Source organism: Oreochromis aureus, linkage group 4 (genome assembly GCF_013358895.1).
Source record: "Oreochromis aureus strain Israel breed Guangdong linkage group 4, ZZ_aureus, whole genome shotgun sequence".
In the NCBI taxonomy this organism is placed as follows: Eukaryota; Metazoa; Chordata; class Actinopteri; order Cichliformes; family Cichlidae; genus Oreochromis; species Oreochromis aureus.
In genome coordinates, this window is record NC_052945.1 from 24,169,966 (window position 1) to 24,195,318 (window position 25,353).

The following is a 25,353-nucleotide window of genomic DNA, read 5'->3' on the forward strand; positions in this document are numbered from 1 at the left end:
CCTGGGATTTTATAGCAGATGATCTTAAAAATATTCTGCAGTAGATCAAAAATGAAAGAAAACCATTAATCAACATATGAACATTACCTGATGCTGCTGAAGTGAAGCAGAGCAAAGTTACAGAGGTTTTATTAGAGACACAGCTAAGCCTTTTGCAATTTTGCAATAATTTTAAAGAGTAAAAAGTTTAAATTTGTTCAGTATTGAACAGCAGAAATGAGGCTTTCTTTTCGGAAGTAAGTAAAAGGAAAAAAACAGCAGCCGACAGCGCTGTAAACAACGGTAGACTTGTGCGTAAAAAGCAAGCGAATAATGCAGAAAACAGAGATTTTTAGATTGGAAACTGTTCTTGAAGTACACTGAGAGAGAGAGAGAGCTCTGCATGAAGTGTGATTTTATCGTGCTGGAAGCGAAACAGCAAAAGTCAGCGGATATTTATGACGATGTTTATGTGAAGCGAAATGTGAAGTGTAGTTTGGATCTTCTTTTGCTGCTGGTTCAGTCAATATTGTTTGGAGAGAGATAAATCCTGCAGCTTCAGAATCTAGCGCAAAAAGGGCGTAAACACAAAGCGCGGACCCGCCGACACATCAGAATCGGCGAGCTGTCGGCTTTCAGCCCCGACCGTGTCTGTGCCATCGGGTGAAAAAGGTTTAACCTGAGATTCTGGCGTTTCAGGCAAAATACATTTATATTTAAAAATCGATTCAGGATTTTATTGAATCGATATCACGTTATCCAAGCTAGAATCGATTTTAATCGATAATCAAAACCCACCCCTAGTGTAGAAGCTAGTTTAAGTAGTGATCGTTTTAGCATCGCTGTTAGCATTGCTCAAAGATCATAATAAGTTACACTGGCATTATTTTACAGACTTTGTAGATTGTAGATTATATTTGGTGGATGTTTGTGCCAAATCTAGGAACAGAGAGCTTTAAGAATTGTATGCAAGTATAAATTTAAGTTGATTACATTAGTGACCTACTAACAGAATTCTTATAAAGGTCTGCGCGCCACCTGTGGGGAAGTACAATAGAACAAATTACTGGTAAACAAGTGTTTCTCCTAAAATTACACATTAACTGCATGACTGGTCGATCGCTGTGTCACATTGGTTTGATTTGAAATTCCTACTAGCTGAAGTCTTCAAAAAAACAAAACAAAACGTTTTTTTGTTTTAAAAAAAGTTTATTTTACATATCACTTTCTTAAAGCTGCAGTGTTTGTGCATCCATTTCAGTCAATGGTGACAGAAAGAGCTGTTTTTATTTGTTTTAATAATTGATGAAGAGAAAGCAATGGATGTTTACTGAGCTGTTGAACTTGTCCCCTAGGCAGCCTGCTTCATGCACAAGTGGAGAGCAGTCAGTTAACAGGTCTTTGGTGCTTTATGGTGCATGGGGATTTGTCTTTGCAAATCTGGCTTCTCTTTCTCTGCTTTTCGGTTTTGTTTCAGTTTCTCAGCATTATAAAATTGCTTTTTGTGAAGCCTACAGACTTCAAAGTTCAAATGTAAACAATTTGCTGCTGTTGTTGGAGCTGTAGTAGCTTTCAGTGGCTTTATTATGAAAGAAATAGCTAGGTTCTGGCACTTCCCACATGCATCTATTTAGAAGAGATTTAAAACGTCTCAGTAATTTTAAAAATTAGTCACATACGAGCAAAACATGTAGATTTGTAGACATGTAGACAAACGCTGGGAAGTGATGGGACATGAAAATGTAGTGTGGAGACCCCTAAAGGCTCAGTCACTAAAAATAGGATGGCACAACAGGACCACTTTTGATCGCATGGCAATTACAGAGGTCACCTGGTGGGAGGCAACCCTGTCTGACTGCAATCACTCTCAGACAGACTAGGGAAGGTTTGCAAATAATTGCAGTCTAGTTCATAAATGAGTGCAACTCTTGTACAATGTGCCTCACTCTACGTAAAGGCAAGGATGCAGAGTGCTGTTGTCATTTGGAGAAAATTTTGTTTCAAATCTATGAGATTCTTAATAAAAAAATGTAAGTTGTTAATGTAAATTTCTGTTTTATGTGAATTTCTGTGGACATTGCAACAGATTTGTGATTTTTGCCAGTTTATCTCAGTTAATCTCGGTTAATTGAAGTCATTCAGTTTATTGGCGTTTTGATGCACCAAAGTCACTTTGAAGACTGATGTGATTGCGGATCTGCTCTTCAACCATTTTAAAGGCAGCAAGGTTGCAAGTTCATTGCACATAGTCTGAATAACTTTGTTCATGCCGTGATCTCCGTCCGCTGTTTTATAGCATAATATTTACACTAGGGATGCAACGATACCAATTTTTTCAAACCGATCCGATACCGATACTTGGATCTGAGTACTTGCCGATACCGAGTACAAAAACCGATACTTCTGCCACACACAAGTTAAACTTAACCGGTAGTAAAGAAACGACCCCACACAACTCTTTAACACAAACGAAACGTTTACTGAACGTAAGGGCAGAGACAAATACTGTACAACACATCCCTTTTTTATGATATTGATATTCCAATTCCTTAACCAAATGAAATACACTGTATAAATGAAATAATTCCCTTTCAAATTATATTAAACAACCCAACTTATGTTATCACCTTTTGGTAAGTGACTCACTAATATACACTCCAAAACACGTTATATAAATCCACTAAACATACAATATTCACACATGGGCCCCACACACACTCACATTCACACTTGTTGCAGGCCTGTTTGCTGCTCACGCCGGACGATGGAGAAAAATCCTCTTCTCCCCAGTAAGAGCACAAAAGTCTGACTTACAGTTCCGTTGCTCGGTAGGTCGCCATTCACCAGTCCCACACTAAATCCACTCCCTGCGGACCCGATGCTGTCTCTGCTACAGCGCGTTAGCCAGTCACTGTCCAGCTCGCCGACAGTCCATAGCAGCTGCCTCCGTGGCGCAGCCAAGCAGTCCGGGCTAGCCTTTAGTCTCGGCGGTCATGGCTGGAAACACAGTTTTCCACGGACGGTGGTGCGACCGTTGAAACAAAAAGTCACTTCACCCACACTCTGTTGCGAAGCTCTCACACGGTTAGCTTTCTAGTCACACACTCTTTTGTGCTAGTTAACCTCAGTAAAACTAGCCGAGTCTCTCACTTTGGTTCAGCTAACCTCGTGCATCTCTCCATGCCGTTCTCTTCTGTGAACTGTGAACACCTTATGTGGCGTTCAAGTCCATGGGAATTATGATTATCTACTCCCAAATTCCTATCCGGGCTACATAAGTATCGGTTCATGGTATCGGTTAACTTTTACGAGTACGAGTACGCACACATTTTACAGTATCGGCCCCGATACCCGATACCAGTATCGGGATCGGTGCATCCCTAATTTACACACACAGAGAATTAAAAAACATAGTAAGACGTGTATCAGTCTGCATGCCAAATATCCTCAGGCAAGATACTAACCCCGAGTTGCTCTCCAATACATCCATCAGAGTGTGAATGTCTCTGACTGTTCGACACTTAAGCATAGAAAATTGTGAATGGGTGAAGGAGGCATGTTGCATAAACTCCTTTGAGTGCTCAGGTAAAGTAAAAAAGCCCTATACAAGTACCAGTCAGTTTATAGTGATAAGGAGATGGAGGGGAAAGCAGAAGCAGAACAAAGAAGACCTGTAGGACAAAACAGAAGAAAATAAAGGAGTAGGCTGAGTTAATAAACATGACAAAAGCAATGACATCAATCAAGGTTTCATGATAACCACAGACATTTGTAAGCAATATATGTATATGCTGCACAGAGTTACTATAATTTTATTGTGTTTTATTTTATTTTTTTGTCATTTAGCTTGTGTAGGTTTGTAGGTTTGCTCATTTCGATGGTTTGTGGAGTCAACTGATACTCACATCGCCATCCAGTGTCTGCAAACATGTAACCTGTGCTTTGTTTAAGGCGAAAGTTTTTACCTATTTAATGAAACATATTCCAATTGTAGTTATGTAACGTACGTGGACATAATGTGTAGACTCTCAGTTTTCAGTTGAGAGTATCCACATTCAAACTGGATGAAGGGTTTAGGAGTTTTAGCTCCTTAACATGTGCCATCCTTTTTTTTAAATGAGCAAAAGTAATTGGAAAATTGACTCAAAGGCTATTTCATGGGCAGGTGTGGGCAGTTCTTTCATTATGTCATTACCAATTAAACAGATAAAAGGAAGATTTTGCTGTGAACAGACAACATGTGGTTAAAGGAGGTCTCCATGCAGGTGAAACAAGCCATCTTTAAGCTGCGAAAACAGAAAAAACCCATCTGAAATGAAGAGACTGTGTTAAAAAATGCTTTAGCTCCTCACATTTTTATACAGTCTTTGTGTTCAACCCACTGAAAGCTTAAAGTTTGCACTTCAACTGCACCAGAGTTGTTTCCTTTAAAATTCATTGTGGAACAGAAAACAAATATTAGAAAAAAATGTCTCTGTCCAAATATTTATGGACCTGACTGGATATGATATTGTTCACAGTTTTATTACAGATTATTTAAGGCTTTTGATGTTGGCGTTTGACAGTGAGTTTAGTTAATAATAATAATTTGTGTGATATCTTTACATATCACACTTATTTTAATACCTATTATTAGCCCCTATATACCCTACATGCGCTTACAGTACATACGGAGAAAAGTGTACTCAGGCTGCTGAGAGAAATTTCTCCTCTGGGTTTTGAGTCTTTTACCCAGGTAACTGGATTTTGTCCTGTGAGAAACCTTCATATTTTAATTAGATTAGTGATTATTACAGTCATTACACACATTACCAGATTTAGGCCAGATGACTCACCTCACTCAAAGCTCACCTCTTACTGATGCTCTCCTTTCCCCATGGCATTGTATTGAAATGCAATTTAATGTGCAGGGTTTGCGCAACCCTGCATATATTTTAAGCAAAACTGTGACCTCTTTCTAAAGCTAATCAAATAGATTTTGGTAGCTAACCTGCAAGTAAAAGCATATTGTTGTATCAAGGGAAAGACGCTAAAGGACATCTTATGGATAATTTGGTAAGACCTGGAAGTGTCTGACAGCATGGCAGTATTTGAAAGTTGAGAATACGTGCTTTTTTAAAATAGTCTTTGGAAACCCTGCATCAGAAAATCGTCCGGAAATCTTGCCAGAAAGCCTTGACGGACAACAATCCCCACGATCTGGTTGTGGCTATGTTGCAGGACGGTGAGTTCTTTTATCTACACCTATCTTAGCCTCAAATCCTCTCCTGCCTCCACTCCTTCATTTTGTCGTCAGCTCTGCATTAAGCTTTCGTTAGCAGCAGCTGGTGCAGTTCTTAAAAGCCCTTCACTGGTAATTATCAAACAAGAGAAGAGTGCTTTTCCAGTCTGAATCCCAACCCGCCACTCCACCACACCCCAACCAGCCCCTGCCCCAGCCCCTGTCACCCCCACTCTCACTCCTCCTGGGACATTTACCCTCTCCCGACCTAAAAGCTTCTATTTAACCTTAAGAAAGGCACAAATGAAGAAAAGATGAAGAAGGAGAAGTAAACAATAGCAAGGACTGTGGGAGGAGAGAATGTCTCCTAAGGGCTATTGCTTGTCATGCTGACAAACACACTGTGTGACATCTCCACTAACATATGAATGCGCACTCGTATGCACAGCGGAGTTTGACTTGTCGACACGCGCTCACGCTCACCCTGACCTGATTACACAGCAGAGACGCATACATGTGCCGTCAGATGCAGCATGTATAAACGCTTAGAAATATGTTCAAATATATTATGCAGATTAGTTTTTGATGCAAGCAAACAGTGCATCATTTTTGCAAACAATCAAGCAGATGAGTTTTGTGTATGTTGCACAGACAGAGAAAACAACAGGAATGCTAATAATCCGCTAATGAAATCCTCCAGTAGCGGCCTACAAGTGGAGTCAATCATGTGTTGTATGAATACGTTAAAGCAAAGTAAAGTAAGCCTGTAAGCGTTTGAGATGACATGCAGTGTTATGTTTTTGAGAACTGCGTTAATAATATGGACTGAAACCGTCGGCACACAAACTAGCACAGCATGTGGTTAGAGTGAGGCTCATAAATACACACTTGTAATTGATAGGGTTTGTCTGTCACCGAGGGCAGATTGTTACCATAGTGCTGGAGGGTTGGTTTTTACCTCAGCTACAAGCACGCTTGGACAAAACTCTTGACCTGTACTCTGATACACTGATTATTCCTGAGAGGGGGTTTGTGGAGGAGGCAGAGAGAAATGATGGGAGAATTGAAAAAGAAAAGAAAATCAGCGAGTGGATGGGAAACTACGGCATTAGTGGTTCCTTCCTTCTTGAAGTGTTTTTTTTTTTATTCAAATGAAGATGTGTAACTTCAGCTTTTCCTTTTCCTTCTCCATTGTTCTTCTCATCACAGTTTCAGAACCCATATGCTTACTCGCCTCCGTTCCGCTTCGGGACCGTTCCAAATGGTTCCACTGAAAGGAACATCAGGAAGAACTACCCCGCCATGCACCAGTATATGGTGAAGTATCACCAAACTGGAGTCCAGGACGCACTCGTCAGCCTCAAAACGGGGTAAAGAGACACTTTGTGTGCATGGGTTTTTGTGAGTTTGTTGGTAAGTGCACTTTTACATCATTCATATGTGTGTAGTTTTTTGTGAAACCCTAGGCCTGTGAAGTGTACCTCTTTCATGCCTGAATGTATCCAGGCTTGTGTGAGTGTCTGTGGTGACAGGTCCTGTGAGACTGTGGATGAATGGGCTTCCTCATTGGGAACAGCAAGGGTTATTTTTAGCACTGGACTCTATAGTGGGACTGATAGTGTGTAAAGGGGGTGGGGAGGGGGGCGGTTATCAATCTAACCAAGGAGAGATCTAAAGAGTGTGTGGATGAAAAAATAAAGGTAAAGATGGGGGGGAAAGAAAAGTGAGGACGTGAGTCAAGAGGAAGGGGGTGAGTGTTGAAACCCAAGTGCAAAATGTCTAATTGCAGAAAATGAAGCTCAAATGGGCCAAGAGACTAGAGAATAAGAACATAGAGAGTGCACTGGAAAAGAAAAGTGAGGAAAATCAAGGGTAAGGTTAGAGAGGGGAGGATGAAGAAGGGCAGAGAAAAGGGACAGGAAAGGAAGTATGGAGCAGTACATCAAGGATAAGAGAGACGGGAGGGAAAATGAGAACGTTAAATGACAATCAGTCGTTGAGATGACAAGAGGATATTTTTAATTGGTCACTGGCAATAGGGTGGGATCCAATTAGAGGTTCTATAGCTCAGACAACAGGCTGCCCCTGGGGAGAAATTAAATAGAGAAACAATAGATCCTCTCAGCTCCTTATCTTCCATCCACAAGTTACAGTATAAGAAAGCTGGATGTAAACACAGCATCTATGGTACTGTTAGGCACTCTGGCTTCTGTTGTTTTATTCACATGCAACATATATACACATGTTTAAGTGAACTGATTCTTTGTGCACAACAGCAAAATGCTTATAAGTACACAAAAACACAAGCTTATCTGTGTATCTGTGGACTCCACCTGCTGAAGGTGTCTGCAGTCAGTAATGCAGTCATTGATATTTCAGCTCTGTGGCATAAGCAGTTGAGCAGCACTGCACCATTCAGCTATTTGGGGCTCGATGGCTGGATTAGCTGTGATCACACATAATGCTGAGAGGCTTTACACACAAAGACACACACAAAATCTGTTACAGCCACAGGAACCAAAAATATTCACAGGGGAGCGAAATTGATTTGATTTAATTATTGTTACGCATAAAAAAAGCAAAGTTCAACTGTTTTAATGGTTATGTTGCAAATTAATATATATCCATTAATAATTTAAAGGGTATTAAAATGTTGTGTTAATACATGTGTTTCAGAGGAGTTTGGAAGTTTATAATGCTTGGACCACCGCATCAGCATCGCACTGTAACACACTCGATTCTCCAGTATTAAAAACGTCTTGAGTCTTAACAAGTCGATGATTGCGAAATTGTGAAGTTAGCAACTTTTTTCCCCCACTTTTTCAGAAAAAAACAAACAAACATTTATTTACAATCATAAACATAACTCTTAAATCATAGAGTTTCTCTGCATTGGCAACAAAGTCTGACAGTAACAGAACGGACAATTAACTGCTAGAATACATGCTAAAAGCACATGGCACAAGTCAAATCATGTTTAAAACCCCTATCTGATCAATAAATCAATAATTAGAGGTGTTTTCATCATGGTATTATCCTATTATGGTGACAAGTTTGGCATTAAATGCAAAAAACAGCATACATATCTCCATGTGCTTAAGATTTTATCAGTAACTGTATGTGACATCCTTTTCTGTAGCTTAGTTGTGGGAGGCAATTCCAGCAATTTATATATTGTTTGTTTTTCAGACACAAATTTTTAGAGAATATATTTTTAAAATATTTTGAATATAATAGAACTTTAAAAAAATAACTATTTTGGCAGCTTTTAAATAACATAAATTAATGCAAAGATATTTTGATTGCAAAGCATTCCATAGTGCAGCGTTTCCCATCCTTTTGGAGCCACGGCACAGTGGTCTTTTACTGGCAATTGGCAACCCATTTTTATTAGAGCAGGTAGGTGTACTGCCCTCTAGTGGAAGAGAATGTAATTGTTCTTCCCGGTACTCACGCTGATCGCTTCGAGTACTAATCAGGTGGAACCAGATAGTCTTCCACAGCACACCTATGTGCTGCGGCAGAGTGGTTGGGAAACACTGCCATAGTGGACAAAAACAAATGAAGACAACAAGAAATGATATAAAGAACTCTATAAAAACCAGGAAAGAATGCCAATAACAATATTTTAAGTGACTCAAATACTCTTTAGACTTTTGACAAATTGAGTTTTTTGGCAAATTTTTACAGCTGATTATTTAAAGGTTAAACCCCCCTTTGGGCCACATCAACACAGTCACTTCGGTTTCACAGCGATCTTGTTGATCATTAACATTTCACGGTTTGCCAAATTCTTAGCATTTATGTTGTGTGTTCAGCTTGTCTTTGTGTGACACTCAGTGTTCATTTAAAAGTGTAGATGTAATCTGGCAAGAAAACGTTTTACAATCTTTCACCGTCATGAACGTGTGGCAGATAAGTGGTGGCTGAATTCCCGTCCAAGTCACTTGAGCTACAGCGTGTCTGGCTAGCATCTGCAAACATGCACAAACAAATCCTTGCTTACGGAAATGCACCAGTGCACACTTTCATCTGTTCAATCGCACACACTTGCTGACACACACTCCTGGTTCCCCCACGTTTGGATACACAGCTTGCGTGTGGATGGAGCCAGTGCTGGGTTAAGCTAATTACACAGCTAAACTATCGGCTGTGAGTCTCCGTTAGAGGACTGCTTGTGACATTCAGTAAATGCCAACCAGTCACTGCACTATTAGCAGGGCTCTCTATATGTGTGTGTGTGTGTGTGAGCATTTACAGGCAATGAGATGGTAACAGAGCAGTGGATACTAACGGCATCCGTTACATTGAAAATGTCAGTTGAAGTGCGGGAGCTTCAACTTTCCACTTTGCAGCTCACTTATTTATGAGTCCTTGTGTGTGCGAGTGTGAAAAGCGAGGCAGTGTAAATGTTTGAGTCTGTCTAAAGTTTGTTTAGGTCATCGACGCGCCTCCAAGGTCCTACCATCAGTGAAGCGTGGTGTATTGAACCGCCGCCACTCCCCACTGTGTCCTCTGTGTGTTTGGTTATGCTTGGGTTGCAGTCCTATTGGAGATGATTTAACACTTTAAAATTGATCTGCAAGCAACACGTTCTTAAAAAAAACAAAAAAGCCCATCTTCTGTTTTCTTTTTCATCTCTTCACTTCTCACTGACTCGCTTTAAAAAAAGGCAAAACTTCTTACCATTTCCCTTTATTTGTCTGTTTTTTGCCTGTTTTTTTGTTTTTGTTTTGTTTTGTTTTCTCTCTCTCGCCCCACAGCAAGCTGGACGCCTTCATCTATGACGCTGCAGTGCTGAACTACATGGCCGGTAGAGATGAGGGATGTAAGCTGGTGACCATTGGTAGCGGGTAACTATCGCTATAATTCAGTTATTTGTAGAATGTATTTCCTGAGTAATCCTTCAATGAGTAATCACTGAAAAAACGATTACTCATTAAAAGCATTTTACTTAGTAAGCTGAAGCCTCATATTAGCTTAAGCTAAACATTAGAGGTAGTGGCTGACTCTATCCTCTGTCTCTTACTTTAGAAAACTTTCTTTGTAGCTTATTAGAGTGGTGTCACAATTAAACATGTACACAAATAATTGGCAAAATTGTCTTTAGAGGGGAGTGCAAAATTTTGCTGATCTTGTTGGAACCGTACAAGATCAGCTTTCCATGTTATGCAACATGACAATGATCCCAAAGACACTACCAATGCAGTAAAGCAGACGTGGATGAGAAAACAGTGGAACATAATGTGGGATCATGTTGACAGTGAACAGAAGAAAAGGAAGGCAACATCCAAAGAAGAACTCTGAATGTCCTTCGAGAAGCCTGAAGAACTATTCCTGAAGACTACTTAAAGAAATAGCAAGAAAGTTGCCTAAGAGAGGTCAGGCTGTGTTCAAGAATAAAGGTGGTCGTATATGTTGACTTTGAAGATTATTAAAATTGTACAAACTCTGTTTTGCCCCATTTCAATAATTACTGCACCTATTTCCCATTTTCCTAGCAAAATAAGGGGTTGCACAGCGCCGTATGTTATTGAAAACATTTGTAATTACAGTTACGCTATACGCTATATTTGTGTATGTGCGCATGTGTATTTCAGGTACATCTTTGCTACCACCGGCTATGGGATTGCTCTACAAAAAGGTTCCTACTGGAAACGACAGGTGGACCTGGCTATCCTAGCAATTATCGGCGATGGTGAGAAACACATGCACAGCACTCTCATACAAATTCAAAGTGCATGACACTACCCACAAAGGCAAAAGGTTACACTGTTCCTTGCCAGTCCTGTAATTCAGCCACCACACACTCACATGCAAACATCTCTGCTGCCTTGTCTGTGCCTGACAACACAAAGGGAAGGCAGTGAAGTATAAATAGTCCTTTGATGTTATTCTGGAGACAAAGGCTGCTCTAAACAGAGGGCAGAGTGTGTAAGTTATTCTAATGTATTCCTCTCTGCAGCACCAGATGTGTGTGTGTGTATGTACTCTATCTGAAATACCAGATTCCTTTATTACAGTTGCCTCAAAAGTTTTTACTTTAACAAATTTCTTACTGCAAAACAGCGCGAATGCGAGACAGCCGGAGCTTTTAGTGACAAGATTCATTTACATTTTACATCGAAAGCGTTTTGCTGACGCGAGCGTTCACAGCCACTCACATTAAGTGCACTGAAGTTGATTAAATGAACATTGGTGTCACAATAATCCCCTCTAACTGAATCTTATCAGGGCTTCTGAGCATGCAGGCCACACTCCATCATGTTTCCATAGCTGGATAATTTTGATAGAAATCAGGCTCTGTGTTTTTGTTTTGCTTTATCTTCTCCTGATAATTAATACTTCTTTGCAGTCCAATCTCTTCATACTTCTTTGCACCATGTTAATAGCTTCTGGTTTAGACTAGTTGTTGTGCACCCCCACCCACCCACAAACACACACACAAAGAGAAAGACAAATGCCAAAAAGATAAAGATAAAGGTGAACAGAGCAAGTGAGAGGGATAAAAGGAAATGGCACGAGACAAAGACCTAAAAGGAAAGTTTATGTAACAAGAGGAAGGAGAAATGAATGAAATAGTGATGACAGCATCAGAAAAGAGGCAGCGTGCGTGCGCGGAGGTCAGAGAGAGGTAAAAAAAAGAAAAGAAAAGAGGATGAGGCACAGGGCATGGGACAAGAGCAAGACAAGGAAAGCAAGTGTGTCTGGTAGAGATGGGAAGTGACAGAAGGGCAGGTACTTGATAGATGACAGTGACTTGTTGTCTTGGCAGATGCTAGATGATCAAATAGACAGAATGTGGGCGGAAAGCATATGGCATTTCATGGGCAAGGAAGAGACAAAGAGAAGATTAATCTGGAGAAAAGTAGAGAGGGAAGGGAGGTGAAGAAGGAAAAGAGACAAAAAAGGAGGTGGTCTGGAAACCAGTGCCACACTTCGTGTAGTGGTTTTTAAAAACAACAACAAATGTTCACAAAAAATATATATAATTAGAAAACTGTAACGTCCTGTTGTCTTAGCAGCACCTGTTTGGCAGTGGTATGCAAGTACTCCACACTTGTGCTCTTACCATTTTTTTTCCCATTCTACATAAAGCACAGTGCTGAACATATGCATTTTTCATTGCACTTCATATCATCAAGTCACGTTCGGGAATGGTTTGATCTTGATTTATAAGGTAGGCTTATTGTAAAACATAGATACAAATTTTGAAGGAATCTGCTGAACTGGACTGACATATAAAGTCTTAGCTGCTCCATGCTACATTTTTTTAAACCCAACTTGTAGTGACTTGTGTTCCTGTGTTCCAACCGACTGAACACCAGACTATAGCTCGAGCCGTGTGACTACTGAAACGAGAACAAAATCTGAATTTCAGCAATAGTTTCCCCTCTGGAGAAAGAGCAACAGCATGAGCAGCAGCCTTTCCCTTGAATAGATTAAACAAAAAGAGGAGACAAAGTCACCTGTTGATACCCAAAGATGTCATTCACCTTAATTTGCTTTTGAAGCCAGTTCTCGGCATGCCATAATTTCATTTAAAAGGTAGCATGGCTACGTCTATTCGTGTATTTGCAAGTCTGACACAAGATAAATGTTCTTCAGTTGTACCAACAGGCTAATGATGTCTTATTGAGTCTGCACCCCAAAGACATCTAGCTGAACACCGCCATGATATTTGTCTTTCCCCACTAGCAGCCTTAGTTATCCGGCCCTGAATGACACAGATTGGATTAGCCACGCGCCAAATGTCACAGAGGAAGCCAGAAAAAGAGGGGGAACAGAGGGAAAGGAACATAGAGTAAGAAATGAGGAAAGATAAGGTCTTTACTCCTTTGTACCTTTTTTTATCCACATTTAAGAAACATATCTTTGCCCTGTTGGCCAACATAGAGGAGACGGTAAGCCCAGTGACAAGTGACAGAATATAAAGGTGCTACCAGCCATTGAATTTATAGATTGCGTTTCTAGGGTAGAAATGCAGTATCTACATTCTTTAGATGTAGAATTAGAGTTCTTTCAGGACCACTAGTCAAAAGAAAATGATTATTTTGAACTGCAAGAATTTATATTTGGCTGTACTCTGTGACTCTGTTGTAGGAAAATTAGGAGGGTGGGCTTCAGTGAGGTCCCAGCACAGAACACCAAGTATGACATTGATTATGTGCAACACAGAATAGGAAAGTGCAGTTGTTGAAGTAGTGGGTTGCAAAGCGGTTTGCAGAGCATGGCAATACTGCACGCCTTACAATCCTCAGCTTCTGTCTGTATGAAGGATCTCACCATTAGCCTAAAATAAATTTGCAGCAGCTTTTAAGTTAACCGTAAATTTCTGACATGGATATCATGTATGCCATTATGTTTTTGAGCTATTTGGTAAAGGATTTGTTGTTTTCCTTTTAGGTGAAATGGAGGAACTAGAAGCCCAGTGGCTCACAGGAATTTGCCACAATGAGAAGAACGAGGTGATGTCCAGTCAGCTGGATGTTGACAACATGGCAGGGGTCTTCTACATGCTGGCCACAGCCATGGGGCTTTCCCTCATTACCTTTGTCTCTGAGCATCTCTTCTACTGGAGGCTTAGATACTGCTTCACTGGGGTCTGCTCCGGCAAGCCGGGTCTTCTTTTCAGCATCAGTCGGGTAAGTACCCATTTTTGTAAGTAGCTTGGTCGCATAAAAATGAAATTCTCTATGAATCGTTGAGGAGCTTTTTGCATTTCCACTGCAGGAGTCAGTTGGAAAGTAAATTTTTGGTTAAATCATTTTATCCCCAAAAAGTCCCTCTGCTGAAGGGATGATTTTGACTCTGATATATTACTGCTGCTGATTCATTAACCCTAATTGCAAAACAGCCAGCCACTTTCAGCTGAAGTACAACTTGAATCAACTTCATGATCACTACTGTTGCTGTGCCGTCCATCTCTCACTTACTTACTTATCTACATACTTCTGCATTACAGCCATCTACTAGCATGGAGTGGTTTGTTCCACAGCTGTGCACCATAGGGTTAAAAACAGCTTTTGCTGTTTCATGTGATCTTTAGTTTAAGTTGCTTGAAAAACAAACAGACAAAAGAGGTGCTTTTGGTGAAAAAGTAGCGGCTTAGAGGGTTAACAGCGGATGTATCCAAGGCAATGAGCTGCAGTGAAGACTGCTGCTAGACTCGTGGGCTAATAATGTATTATTGGGGTTAGACAGCTCTCTCTTAGTTCTATTTTCTGTCAGCGGAATAAGAGAAAAGAGCAAACATGCACACATACGGGCAGGGAAAGAAAGCTGCTGATAAGCTAAGAAACTGAGTTAAACAAGGGAAAGGAGGGACAGCAATACAAAGGAGGATGAGAGGCAGGAGCGCGGGGGGGAGGGATCACGAGGCGGACCTGAATATCGACAAAAATAGATCCTAATTGCAAAAATGTGTTTTGGGGGGTAAAATGATGGCAACTCATGCCAAATCAATTTATTTTCTCTCATTTTGCTAAAAGGTCAGCATTGTCCCTTATTGTGTATATCAACATACAATGGAGACGTGTAGCTCTAAAAGCAGCACGTTTTCTTTGCTCTCATTTTAAAGCTGTGTATGCAAAAGTTTAGAGTGATGTTTGTGCACTTGTTACTTCAAAGCCATTCTCAAGAGTAATTTAGAACAAAATACAACCGTAATTGCCCTTTTTGTCACGATAAGCTTTGCAAAGTGTGTATTGAACCAAAAGGTTGTTTGATTTCGGGACATGATAAATGTTTTCTGAGAATGAATTCGTGAACTAGTAAGTAGTCACAGTGGTGAAAGGATCTTTTGTTCTTTTATAAACAGGTCTCTGGCTGTTTTAGACATTTAACTGTCAGCTGTTGTTTACTCAATACTTGCTCATACAGTAGTTTGTCTTAAAGTTCAAAGGTCAAATTGATGGTAGTTTTTGTTGTTTATTGCTTTTCTTACACAAGGCTTATGTCACATTCTGAATCCTTCTAAGAGAGATTTGGGAGATATTAGACACCTAACTTCATTAATGAATTTTCAGCATCTTACTGATTTGGACTGCTGAGAGTTAAAGAATTTGTGAATGTGTGTGTCCCCTTGTGAAAAGTTGTTCTTAGGGTTATGGTTGACAGATGCTATTAGAGAATTTTTAATGTAATATTTAATGTTTTGGTTTTAATTTTTTATTTCTTTTAGAAAAAACAAACAAATGTGTTTTATAATGAAAGAAAGATAAACTGAATATGGTTTCAAACTGTACTTGCATTACAATTACATGGTTACAGTGGGTGACTAATTTTGCACTGGATTCTGTGCTTCTCATTCCACTGAATCTTTCCCGCCCTTTTCATTTCTCCTTCCTTTTTCACCTCTCCCTTCCTTCTTCTTCATCCATGTATGTCTATGTAGGGAATCTGGAGTTGCATCCATGGAGTTCACATTGACATGAAGAAAAAGACAGACCTGGACTTTAGCCCCCAGGACAAAATGCTGAAGCTCATTAAGTCGGCCAAACAGATGACCAACATGTCTAACCTGGGTGGCTCCCGCATGAACTCGCCCAAACGAGAGTTCATGCACTCAGCTGGTCCTATGATCATGGACATGATGGCAGAGAAGGGGAACTTCATCTACGCTGACAACCGAAGCTATGCCCCCAAAGATATGATCTACGGGGATGCTGGTGACCTGCAGTCCTATCTCGCTAACCGCCACAAAGATCATCTTAACAACTACATCTTCCAGGGAGGTCAGCATCCTTTAACCCTGAATGATGCCAATCCCAACACAGTGGAGGTAGCAGTAAGTGCTGACGCAGTCCAGACTAATGCAAAGCCGCAACGTACGCTGTGGAAGAAGTCGGTGGACACGGTTCGCTCAGTACCACCCGGGCCCTCGCCGATGCCTGACATGCTGATGCCAGACCCACGAATGTCAATGAAGACGCAGCGGTACCTCCCTGAAGACGCAGCCCATTCTGACATCTCAGACTGTTCTAGTAGAGCAGCCTCCTACAAGGACCCAGAAAACAACAAGCACCTGAAGCCCAAGGACAACTTAAAAAAAAGATCGGTGACGTCAAAATACCCAAGGGATTGCAGTGAGGTGGAGCTGTCCTACTTAAAGACTAAGCAGGTCAGCGGCGGAACCAACCAAACTGGGAGAGGAGGAGGAGGAGAGAAAATCTACACTATCGACTCAGACCGGGAGCTGAGCCTCCACTCAGACCCCATTCACTACCGTGAGAGCCGCGGTCTTGCTGCGGATGATTTGGAATACCCCGAAATCTACTCCGACCACAGTGACAACTATAGGAAGTGTGAGCAGCCCATTATTCATCTGAACTCCTCGCCTTTGCATCATACAGACTCGGATCTTCTACCAGATCCAACTTACTCAAAACACTACAACCTGAAAGAGAAAAACCTTGCCCTGTCCCCGCATGAATCCATTGATCGCTACAAACAGACACACTGCCGTTCCTGCTTATCCAAAGTGACTGCTAGCTACCCACCTGCAGGGCCGTACTCCTCTACTGGTTCTGCCTCAGCTTCGGGCACACGTTCACCTTATAATCGGTGTGAAGCGTGCCTCCACACGGCCAACCTGTATGACATTAGTGAGGACCAGCTCCTTGCAGACCCTTTGGTCAGTCCTACCATGCATCACCAACAGCAGCAGCAACCGGATGAAATGTTTGGTCTGTACTGGCCACAGACAGATGGGCCGCATGTCCAAAAAAGAAATCGCTTGAGGCTGAGTCGTCAGCACTCCTTTGACAACATCATGCTTGAAAAGCCCAAAGATGTAGATCTGGGCCGACCGGCACGCAGTGTCAGCCTCAAGGAGAAGGATCGCTTCTTGGACTCCACGTCTGACTCGCACTACGCAAACCTCTTTGGTATGCGTCCCTACTCTGGCAGACTCTTTGGCACTGGGTCCAAGTCCATGCTGTTTAACCACAACCTAGAGGAGAGCAAGAGGAGCAAGTCCCTGTACCCGGCCCATGGCTCGGAAAACCCTTTTCTCAGTCATTCGCTGAGGGATGACACCAGCAGCAGACTGGTCCATGGGCGTAGCTCCTCTGATATTTACCAACAGCTTTCAGTGGCCCCCATCAATACACGCAACGATGCGAACAATCTCCGCTCTTCTGTTAAATCCACCACTTCATTTTGCTCACGGGACGGGCGGATAGCTAATGACATGTACAATAAAGAGCATGCGATGCCTTACTCAGCCAATAAGACTAGTGCATACCCAGCCCCACGTGGCGTCCTAAACTCAGCCCAGTTCAGCAATAGACGGGTGTATAAAAAAATTCCCAGTCTGGAGTCAGATGTTTAGTTGATATAAGAAATAATGTGTTCTCTCCTTCTTACTCCCCTCTGGGTTTGTATTATAATTTATCAACTATGTTATCCAATAAGGGATGCCATAGCCACACTACGATTTCTTCTCTTCAACATTGTAATCCAAACGAACTTGTGCCCACTTGGGTATGACGGTATTACTACTACTCTCTTGATATCACCATTTCTATCCATTCTCTCCCATGTACCAGTGAGACAGCTATAGGGCCAGCACTCTGCCATAAGGTATCCTTGTGTAAAGAGGAGGGTAATTAAATAGGATTTTAGGAGTAGAAAACGGCATAGCCCCATAAGTGAAACCAATATGGTACCGTATACGTTAGAGTAACACAGGGCTCCCTGCAATAGCTTTCAGAAAGGAATCAGTTGATTTGGCATTCAAATTTGCGAGGAGGCGTGAGGAGGATGAGGGGAATTATATGACACTGGAATTAAAGGAAGCGAGAGGAAGCTCTTTAGCCACTGTCCACCTTCCTTCTCGCCGTGTTCCTTTCCACCTCCACTGTCAACCTTAGAGCTCACCAGCTGAAGAGAAAAGGCTTGACAGAAAGACCAGATGGGCAGGCCAGACATGGAGGCATCCCAGGAGGGCAGGGGCGTCACAGAGAGCTAGTCCAACGGTCTGCTGCTTGTTATGCTGACAAATATGGCCACTAAGACACCTGGCAGTGGAAGAGGAGAGAGAGAGTGAGGAAGGAAGTGATTGGCTAAATGGCACATAGTGGAGCATCAAATAGTTTGTGGCTGTTTGATAGCGTGTTCTTGTTCAGAATACGACTTTGTATGTTCAGCCCACGCTGAGGGACACGACAGTGATGGGAAGCTGAGAGCGATGCAGGTGCTTTTAATGAATATTGTTTACAGACTGACAGATAAAAGGCATGCTGACAAAATGACTGATAGAAAAGGACAGACGAGCAGGGAAACCTAAGGCACTTGATGGGCATTTCATTTGTGGCTCTGCACATAAAAAAACAATAATTGCGAAGTATTGCTTTTATTCTCTTGAACTATAAGATTTCTTAGGGATTCTGGCATCCGGATCCCCCTATGTAGGATTTTAGTGTTTGCTTATTTGGTAGCACAATAGCCATTAGTTTAAACCTCCCACATTTGCTTTTGAAAAAAAAAAAAAACTAAAAGAAAATACAACAAAGCTTACTGAAAAATACCTTCATGAGTAGCAGATTATTTTGCATGTGTTGATTTCATTCTGTGTCGGAGAAGAGAAAATACACATATACACTCTAAGACATATTTTACATTTTTCTGAAAGTAGCTGCGTCTTGCCGGATGCGGTGGATGGCTGTGCGCACCATCACGTGGTGATCCTCGACCCTCTTACTTAGTAAAATTGTCATGATTGAGGTAAAGGTGGAAGGGAAGAGAGCAAAGAGGAGATAAACAAAATAAAAAAGGTTAAGCGCAGCTGTTTCCACCACCATCATCTTGTTTTTGGTGGGCAATAATGTGTGAGTTTTTTTAATTAATTATTACTTTAATATCCACGCCACTGAGAAACAGGGTATTAGCTATGAAAAACACCAATGATTCCTTCCTTCTTTCATCTTTCCTTCTTCCCTTCCTCCATCAATATGACATCGCTGGAGTGTTTGATGTCTATAGAGCTAATTTGAATCATTTTCTGTACTAAAAATTGAACTTTGGTTGGTTCGTCCAGCCTCTACAGTTTAGCCTGGGATTACGTTCAGAATTTTCGATGATTTAACTTTGTGTGGAACTGTTGATCTACAACCAACCAGGGCTTTTGAGGATGTGAAGACTGCTTGGGACGGATCCCTTGTTTACCTTGAAGCGTTGTTTAGGAGGGATGCGGGATGGGATGGGTGTTATGTGGTCATCAATTACGTATCCATCCATTGGCATGGAATAAGTCGTGTGTGCGCGCATGGCAGAACTTGGGTAAGCTTGAAGTTTTTTAACCAGAACATTTGGTTCCTAATCTGATTGTGTATTTTGTTCGTTTATTCCTTTTTTTTTTCTTTAACAACACTAAGCCGAAAAAGACTTGCACACGCATAGATTTTTTTTTTCCTTGGTAGCATCATGCTTTATAAAATGTACTGTCTAAAGAAAAAAGTCATGTAATGATCTTAACTGACTGATTTGCTTGATTGATTAGATTTGCAAAAGCCAAAATTGCTTCAAATAATATACCTCAGGATGATTCTGTACGTTTTAGGGGGGCGTTAATAACAGTAGCAAGAGCTGTAGGATGTGCCGCAGAATTTCTTTTTGTTTTGTTATTTTTGTAGGAAAAAAAGAAGGGAAAAAAAAAGACAAAGAAGAAGCGGCCATAAGGCAGAATCAAACTTTTCTCTTTTTGATGTTTACCAGTCCAAGGTCTTCCAGTTCAGCTCTCTGCCTGAGCTCATGCAACCCAAGCAAAGATAGAAGAGGAAACGAAGGAGGGAGTGAAGGGACAGCGGTAGGGTTGGGGTGAGAGGGGGGCTTAGATTGTTTTCCCAGTGTGTGGGATGTGCTGTATGCAGCTCCACTTCACACTAAGCTGAGCACCCTTCACAGAACGAAGGATGTTTCTTAAACATCCAAAATCTGAAACGCTACCCTTATAGTTCCTCCTCTCCATGACTTCGAATGGCAGTTGACTGCATTAGCCACTGTGTTTCGATTGAAGCTCCATTTTTAACCACTGTCATATCGCCCTTTTTGTACTCTTGGAATACCGCAGTGAATCTCCCCCTAGCTTCCCAATCAGCTTACCCAGTGTTGACTGAAGAGCAAGATTTGTCCTTTTCTCTCTCTCTTTTTTTTTTTTTTTTGCATCTTATCTACATATTTATTACTATCATATTTATCTCCACATGCTGCTTGTGTGAGCTGACAAGTGAACAATATGCACATGTAAAAAAAAGGAAAAATATCAAATGGCACCCTTGCGTTTTATGAACTCATCGCAATTTGTTCGTTTGTTCTACTTTTACAGAACTGTCATGTAAACTGATGATGTTTTCTGTTCAAACATACACAAAGAAACACACACAAACACACACACACACACTCTCAGACACACCCTTGTGATGACAACCCTGCTATTTTTTAATGGCAAAAATGTATTTTAATTACATTTAATGATAACTTATGAGGTGATGGCATGCAACCCCAGATGTAACAACTTTAATGTTTTGTTTCTTTTCTTCGTTTGATATTTTTGTTATGATGTTATGATCACTAATGCGTTGTAACCAGGTGTGATGAGTATATACATATTTGAGAGGAAAAAAAATTATCTGTGTTTAACACAATGAAGATGCTGCTGCTGTTTCGGGGGAGAGGTTAAGGACCTGACCCCAGTGCAACTTTCTCATTGGCTGGCTGGTCATTATCAGGCCATGTTTTTGGCTAGTAGAGTGGTTGGTCACGGGTCAGGGCTTGGCTTATTTTGGTGGGACATCTGTGCTCTTCCTCCAATGGCAGGTGAGAATTACTGTATCACCAGCTCTGCTTCTCTCTTCCCTCTCCTTCATGTGTAGTCAGGACTTCAACTGTAATGAAGATAGAAGAAGAAGAAGAAAAAAAAAAGCAACCCTCAACTTTGAGTCTGCTATCCCTCCAAAGATACAAGACCTCTTTCTTTATGGTTTGCTGTAAGAATATAGCTTTTCTTTCTTTTCTTTCCTTTTTTTTAAAGAAAAAAAAAAAACTTCCTCAAAGACTTTTAAGGAACTATTTTGAATATATTTAGAAATGACACCTGTATACATCGCTTGTAAATTCATACTGAAATACATCATCATGGAGAATTATAAATGATAAAGAGTAAAAACAATATTTTTTGTGTGAATTTCACAAGAGCTCTTCTGTACAGTGGCACTGTTTATCTCTCTCTTTCTTTCTCTCTCTCTCTCTCTCTCTCTCTCTCTCTCTGTAGAGCGACTAGAATAAAATTTCACCATTCACAAGGTTTGTTGTCCTGTCAAAATTCCCAGTACGCACAACAGGCTTTGCGTCTTCCTCACCTTATATGGAAGTAACCTCTTTTGTCAGTTGAAGATAACAGCTGATTCTCCACTAAAGCCATTAATTATACAGCTAATGGTATTACCTCTACTTCTGTTTAGGAAAGATAAACAAAGGCAGTGTATGCTGGGTTACGAATATATGATTCTTTTTATTTTTTTTTATCAAGAATATCGGGAATAAGGGTTACTGCCTACAATGTCCATCATTAATTCCTTCCTCTGTGCACCTGCCACCTGTGTTTTTCCATCTTTAGAAAGTCTCGTATTCATTTCATAATTCTTAACCTCTGATTTTTAGCAGTAGTTTCACTAAAATTCACAAAATTTGAGTATACAAATGACAGCATGCTAATTTCTATGTAATCTCTGTAAGATGGTGTTTGCAAACAATTGTACAAACATGAGATAAGAGTTTAGTACAGCTTCCAGTTGCTACTGACCAGTCGTGGTTAAGCAGGCATTCATTGCATCCATATAAACATATAAACTGTTCTTAGGGTGAGTAAAACCATTGCATTTTCCAAAAATCCAGTGTCAGAAGTGCTGGCTACTGTCTGACAAAAGCATAGTTTTATAATATCTGCATTTATTATCAATGACCAGTGGACAGAAGAGGAAGTTTTTGCCCAGATATCCATGAAAATGTTCTGTGCGTAAAAAATATTCTTTGGACTCACCAAAACCAAGCTTTTCAGATTTTTATGGGAATAAATAGATTTGACCAAGTAGATGTCTGTTGGCAACAGATGAGCTCATAGCTGAGAATCTGCACAGGTGTTCAATATACAATGATATGAAAATAATAAAATAATACTATTTTACCTCAGACACGTAGCTAGATGCTGCTCCGGGTCAATCTGAAATGATTTCTCTGCCTCCTCAGATGTGGTCCCAGCTCTGCCAATAAAAGGTCAAACTGCCCCACTGACATCCTGAAATATGCACGAAAGCAGGCGTGATACAGCTTCAGCTCCTGGATCAAACCATGAACCTCTCCCCGCTGCTGCCTTCTTTGGATGAACCCCAAAATCTCAGTTTCTTCTTTTTCTTGTTTAGAAAGATCAGGATAAGCTCATCAATGCTAAATGTTGACTTGATTTTTTTAGGATGAAGTTGATATGCTACGCTAAAAGTTTGCATCTAAAAAATGTGGAATTTCATGTGTTTTTTTCCACAAGTGTAAGTTAATGCCTTAAAACTGTAACCACAAAGTCACTGAAAGCCTGCAGACTCGCCCAGATTGATGTCAATAAAATAGTCATACTAGTTATTTGTTTTCCATAAAAAGATGATCTTATCTGAGTTGTTGCTTTACTAGTTAAACCAGACTAGCAGTCTTTAAACAATTCTACTATTTTGTCTATTGTGTAAATTGAGTAAGCAGGCAATTGTGGAAGTCTTGACTTAATCAGTTGCTCTCGTCTTCTCTGAGCTGATAATTAAAATGAAGAAATTTTCCATTTCTGAAGAGGCCTTCAAACATATAATCTTATTTTATCACCACTGCGTGTTGCCCGAGGTCATTAAACTAATGAAAAAACAAAAATACAAGGGTATTTATGTAATTTGTTCATTTGTCAACATAATGTTAATGAAGGAGGCTTGTAAATGATCACTGGCATATAATTGGGTTTCTTCAGTGGGATACGTAGGTTACAGTGGAGATCCTGTAATCAAAATTTCTACCATTTTAAAGGATGGAGGATTCATTGCTTTTATAGCTTTAGTTTGGTGTTCTGTGGAACAGGAGGAGGAAAGTATAATCCAGCCATGCTCAGGTCGGTGCCACTTCCAGACTTGATCCGACACCCATGCCTTTTGATTCTGATTGCTCTTCGAGACTGGTCACATATAAATGCCTGGTTGGGATTCTTTGTTAACGCAATGAACACAATGGGTCCCCATTAATATAGCATGGCGACAACTTGTGTTTGAAATGCTTTACTGTGGCAGCATAACAGTGTGTCTGCTCATTTAGAAATGTCAAAGTCTGTGTCTGTTCCTACAGGTACAATCTACAGTACATGGATCCACTGAACTGGGTGTATGACATGAGCAGGAGGCATGTTATGGCTCCTGCACAGCGTGGTTTAAGTTGCACTAAATGATTATCTGGTGTTCTCAGAGTCAAGCTTTATGTTGCATGAAGTATCATTGTTAGGTTACGATGAGAAAACCTCCGATCTCCTATCACTTTACTTAACTTTAATATGCAGACAGCACTTTAGTGGTGCAAATTAGTTGCTCAGCAAATACTTGGCATATTTATGTAAATGCATTTTGACAACATCAGTAATTGTACATAGAAGTGCCACTTTAGTATGTTTCTTATCCTGTGAATGAATTTTACCATTTTTGACTGCTGCTGGTTTCCTTTTTCTTCTCTGCAGTCTTAGTGAGTTCAGAGTCATCCCTTTAGGCCACAGCATAACTCCAGAGCAGAATGAGGACTAACATTACCAACTGCTAACCATGTTGGTGGAATTTAATTTTGTGAACGGTAACAAGAGACTGAACATACCTGATAGGGAATGAGGACCACCACTGTAATGACCTGACCATTGGGCAAAATGAGGGAAGTGGGAAGGGCTGGAGCTAGCTGGTTAACAACAACTGGAAACGCTCAATTTCTGTTTTCTCAGATGAAAAATACATTTTATAAAATTGCATGGTTACCACATCCAAATGTGGTAACAAACTGGCACAGCATAAACCTGCATTATGAATACCTGTAGAAATGCAGATTATGGTGAGAACTTCTTGTGATTGATAATTACCTGAATGAGATTTTTCCTGTAGAATATGTCAGTCATTTTATGCACTTGACCCAAAATAAAAACCTTCCCTGCTTTTGTTTATTGGATAACGTTGTCCTGCAGTGTTTACTTTTATGTGTATGCGACACCTTAATAGTACCTGGTCACTATAGTCAGCACAGGTGCTAGTGAAAGAGGTCATGTGGCTTTAAGTTTGATCAGAATCCAAATAGATGAGATATTAAATAAACAAAATAACAATGACAGACCAACAGTTGTTATGATGGGAGAAAATCTATAAAGGCCTTGTACCAGCCTTTAAACATGCATTTTTATTGCTTTTTAGTTTTGTCTTTTTCTAGCATTCAAGTCTATGGCAATTTTTTCTATCCAACCTCAAGTGGCCATTAGAGGAACTGTAATCGGTGCTTGGTTTGTGTTTTGTATGTGCACACGTGATGAGTACAAGTGATAGGGATTTGAGGAAGGTCTTTTTGCTTGACTACCTACTGACCTTGCATACTGAGCATGTGCAAGTCAATCAAACAGAGCACCAAGAGGCTGTTTAGGCTACAGCCATGTTTACCATCTGTCACATTCCCTCTTACCTTTCCTCATGCTTTGCTCCTCTGCGTTTTCCCAGCTATAACCATTATATACCATCTGCTGTCATCATTTTATACACCACTTTCCTCTCTGACAAACATGTTTTCACATTTAACTCCTTTTTTCAATCTATTTTTAACGTCTCTTTCTTTTAAATAATATTGGAGATGATCTTTCCTTTTATTTGACCTCTCAGATGTCAGATTTATGAGTTGTCAAAGAGTCATTTTAGAGCAGTGTTGTTCCCTAAACGTGTGGACTCAATAATATTTGGATTATGCTGCTGTTGCCAGCATATATCAAACCAGTGAAGGCCATGGTCATAAGCATTTGTAATTTCTCTGAGCACGGTTACTGCTGTTTCATATCTCCTTCTTAAACATGTATTTACATGCAGATGATAAATAATACACAAAACCACACAGAT

General features: G+C 40.5%; 1 protein-coding gene across 1 annotated transcript in view; it reads left to right on the plus strand.

Moving 5' to 3' along the window:
• The window catches only part of grin2aa (glutamate receptor, ionotropic, N-methyl D-aspartate 2A, a), a 167,751-nt gene extending 150,183 nt beyond the window's left edge, over positions 1–17,568 (plus strand). The window contains exons 12-16 of the mRNA XM_039610722.1: positions 6,410–6,570; positions 9,964–10,053; positions 10,801–10,898; positions 13,607–13,845; positions 15,597–17,568. Of these exons, the coding sequence (XP_039466656.1) occupies positions 6,410–6,570; positions 9,964–10,053; positions 10,801–10,898; positions 13,607–13,845; positions 15,597–17,534 (2,526 nt within the window). The 3' untranslated portion in view covers positions 17,535–17,568. The remainder of the gene's footprint in view (positions 1–6,409; positions 6,571–9,963; positions 10,054–10,800; positions 10,899–13,606; positions 13,846–15,596) is intronic.
• The last annotated feature ends 7,785 nt before the right edge of the window (positions 17,569–25,353 follow it).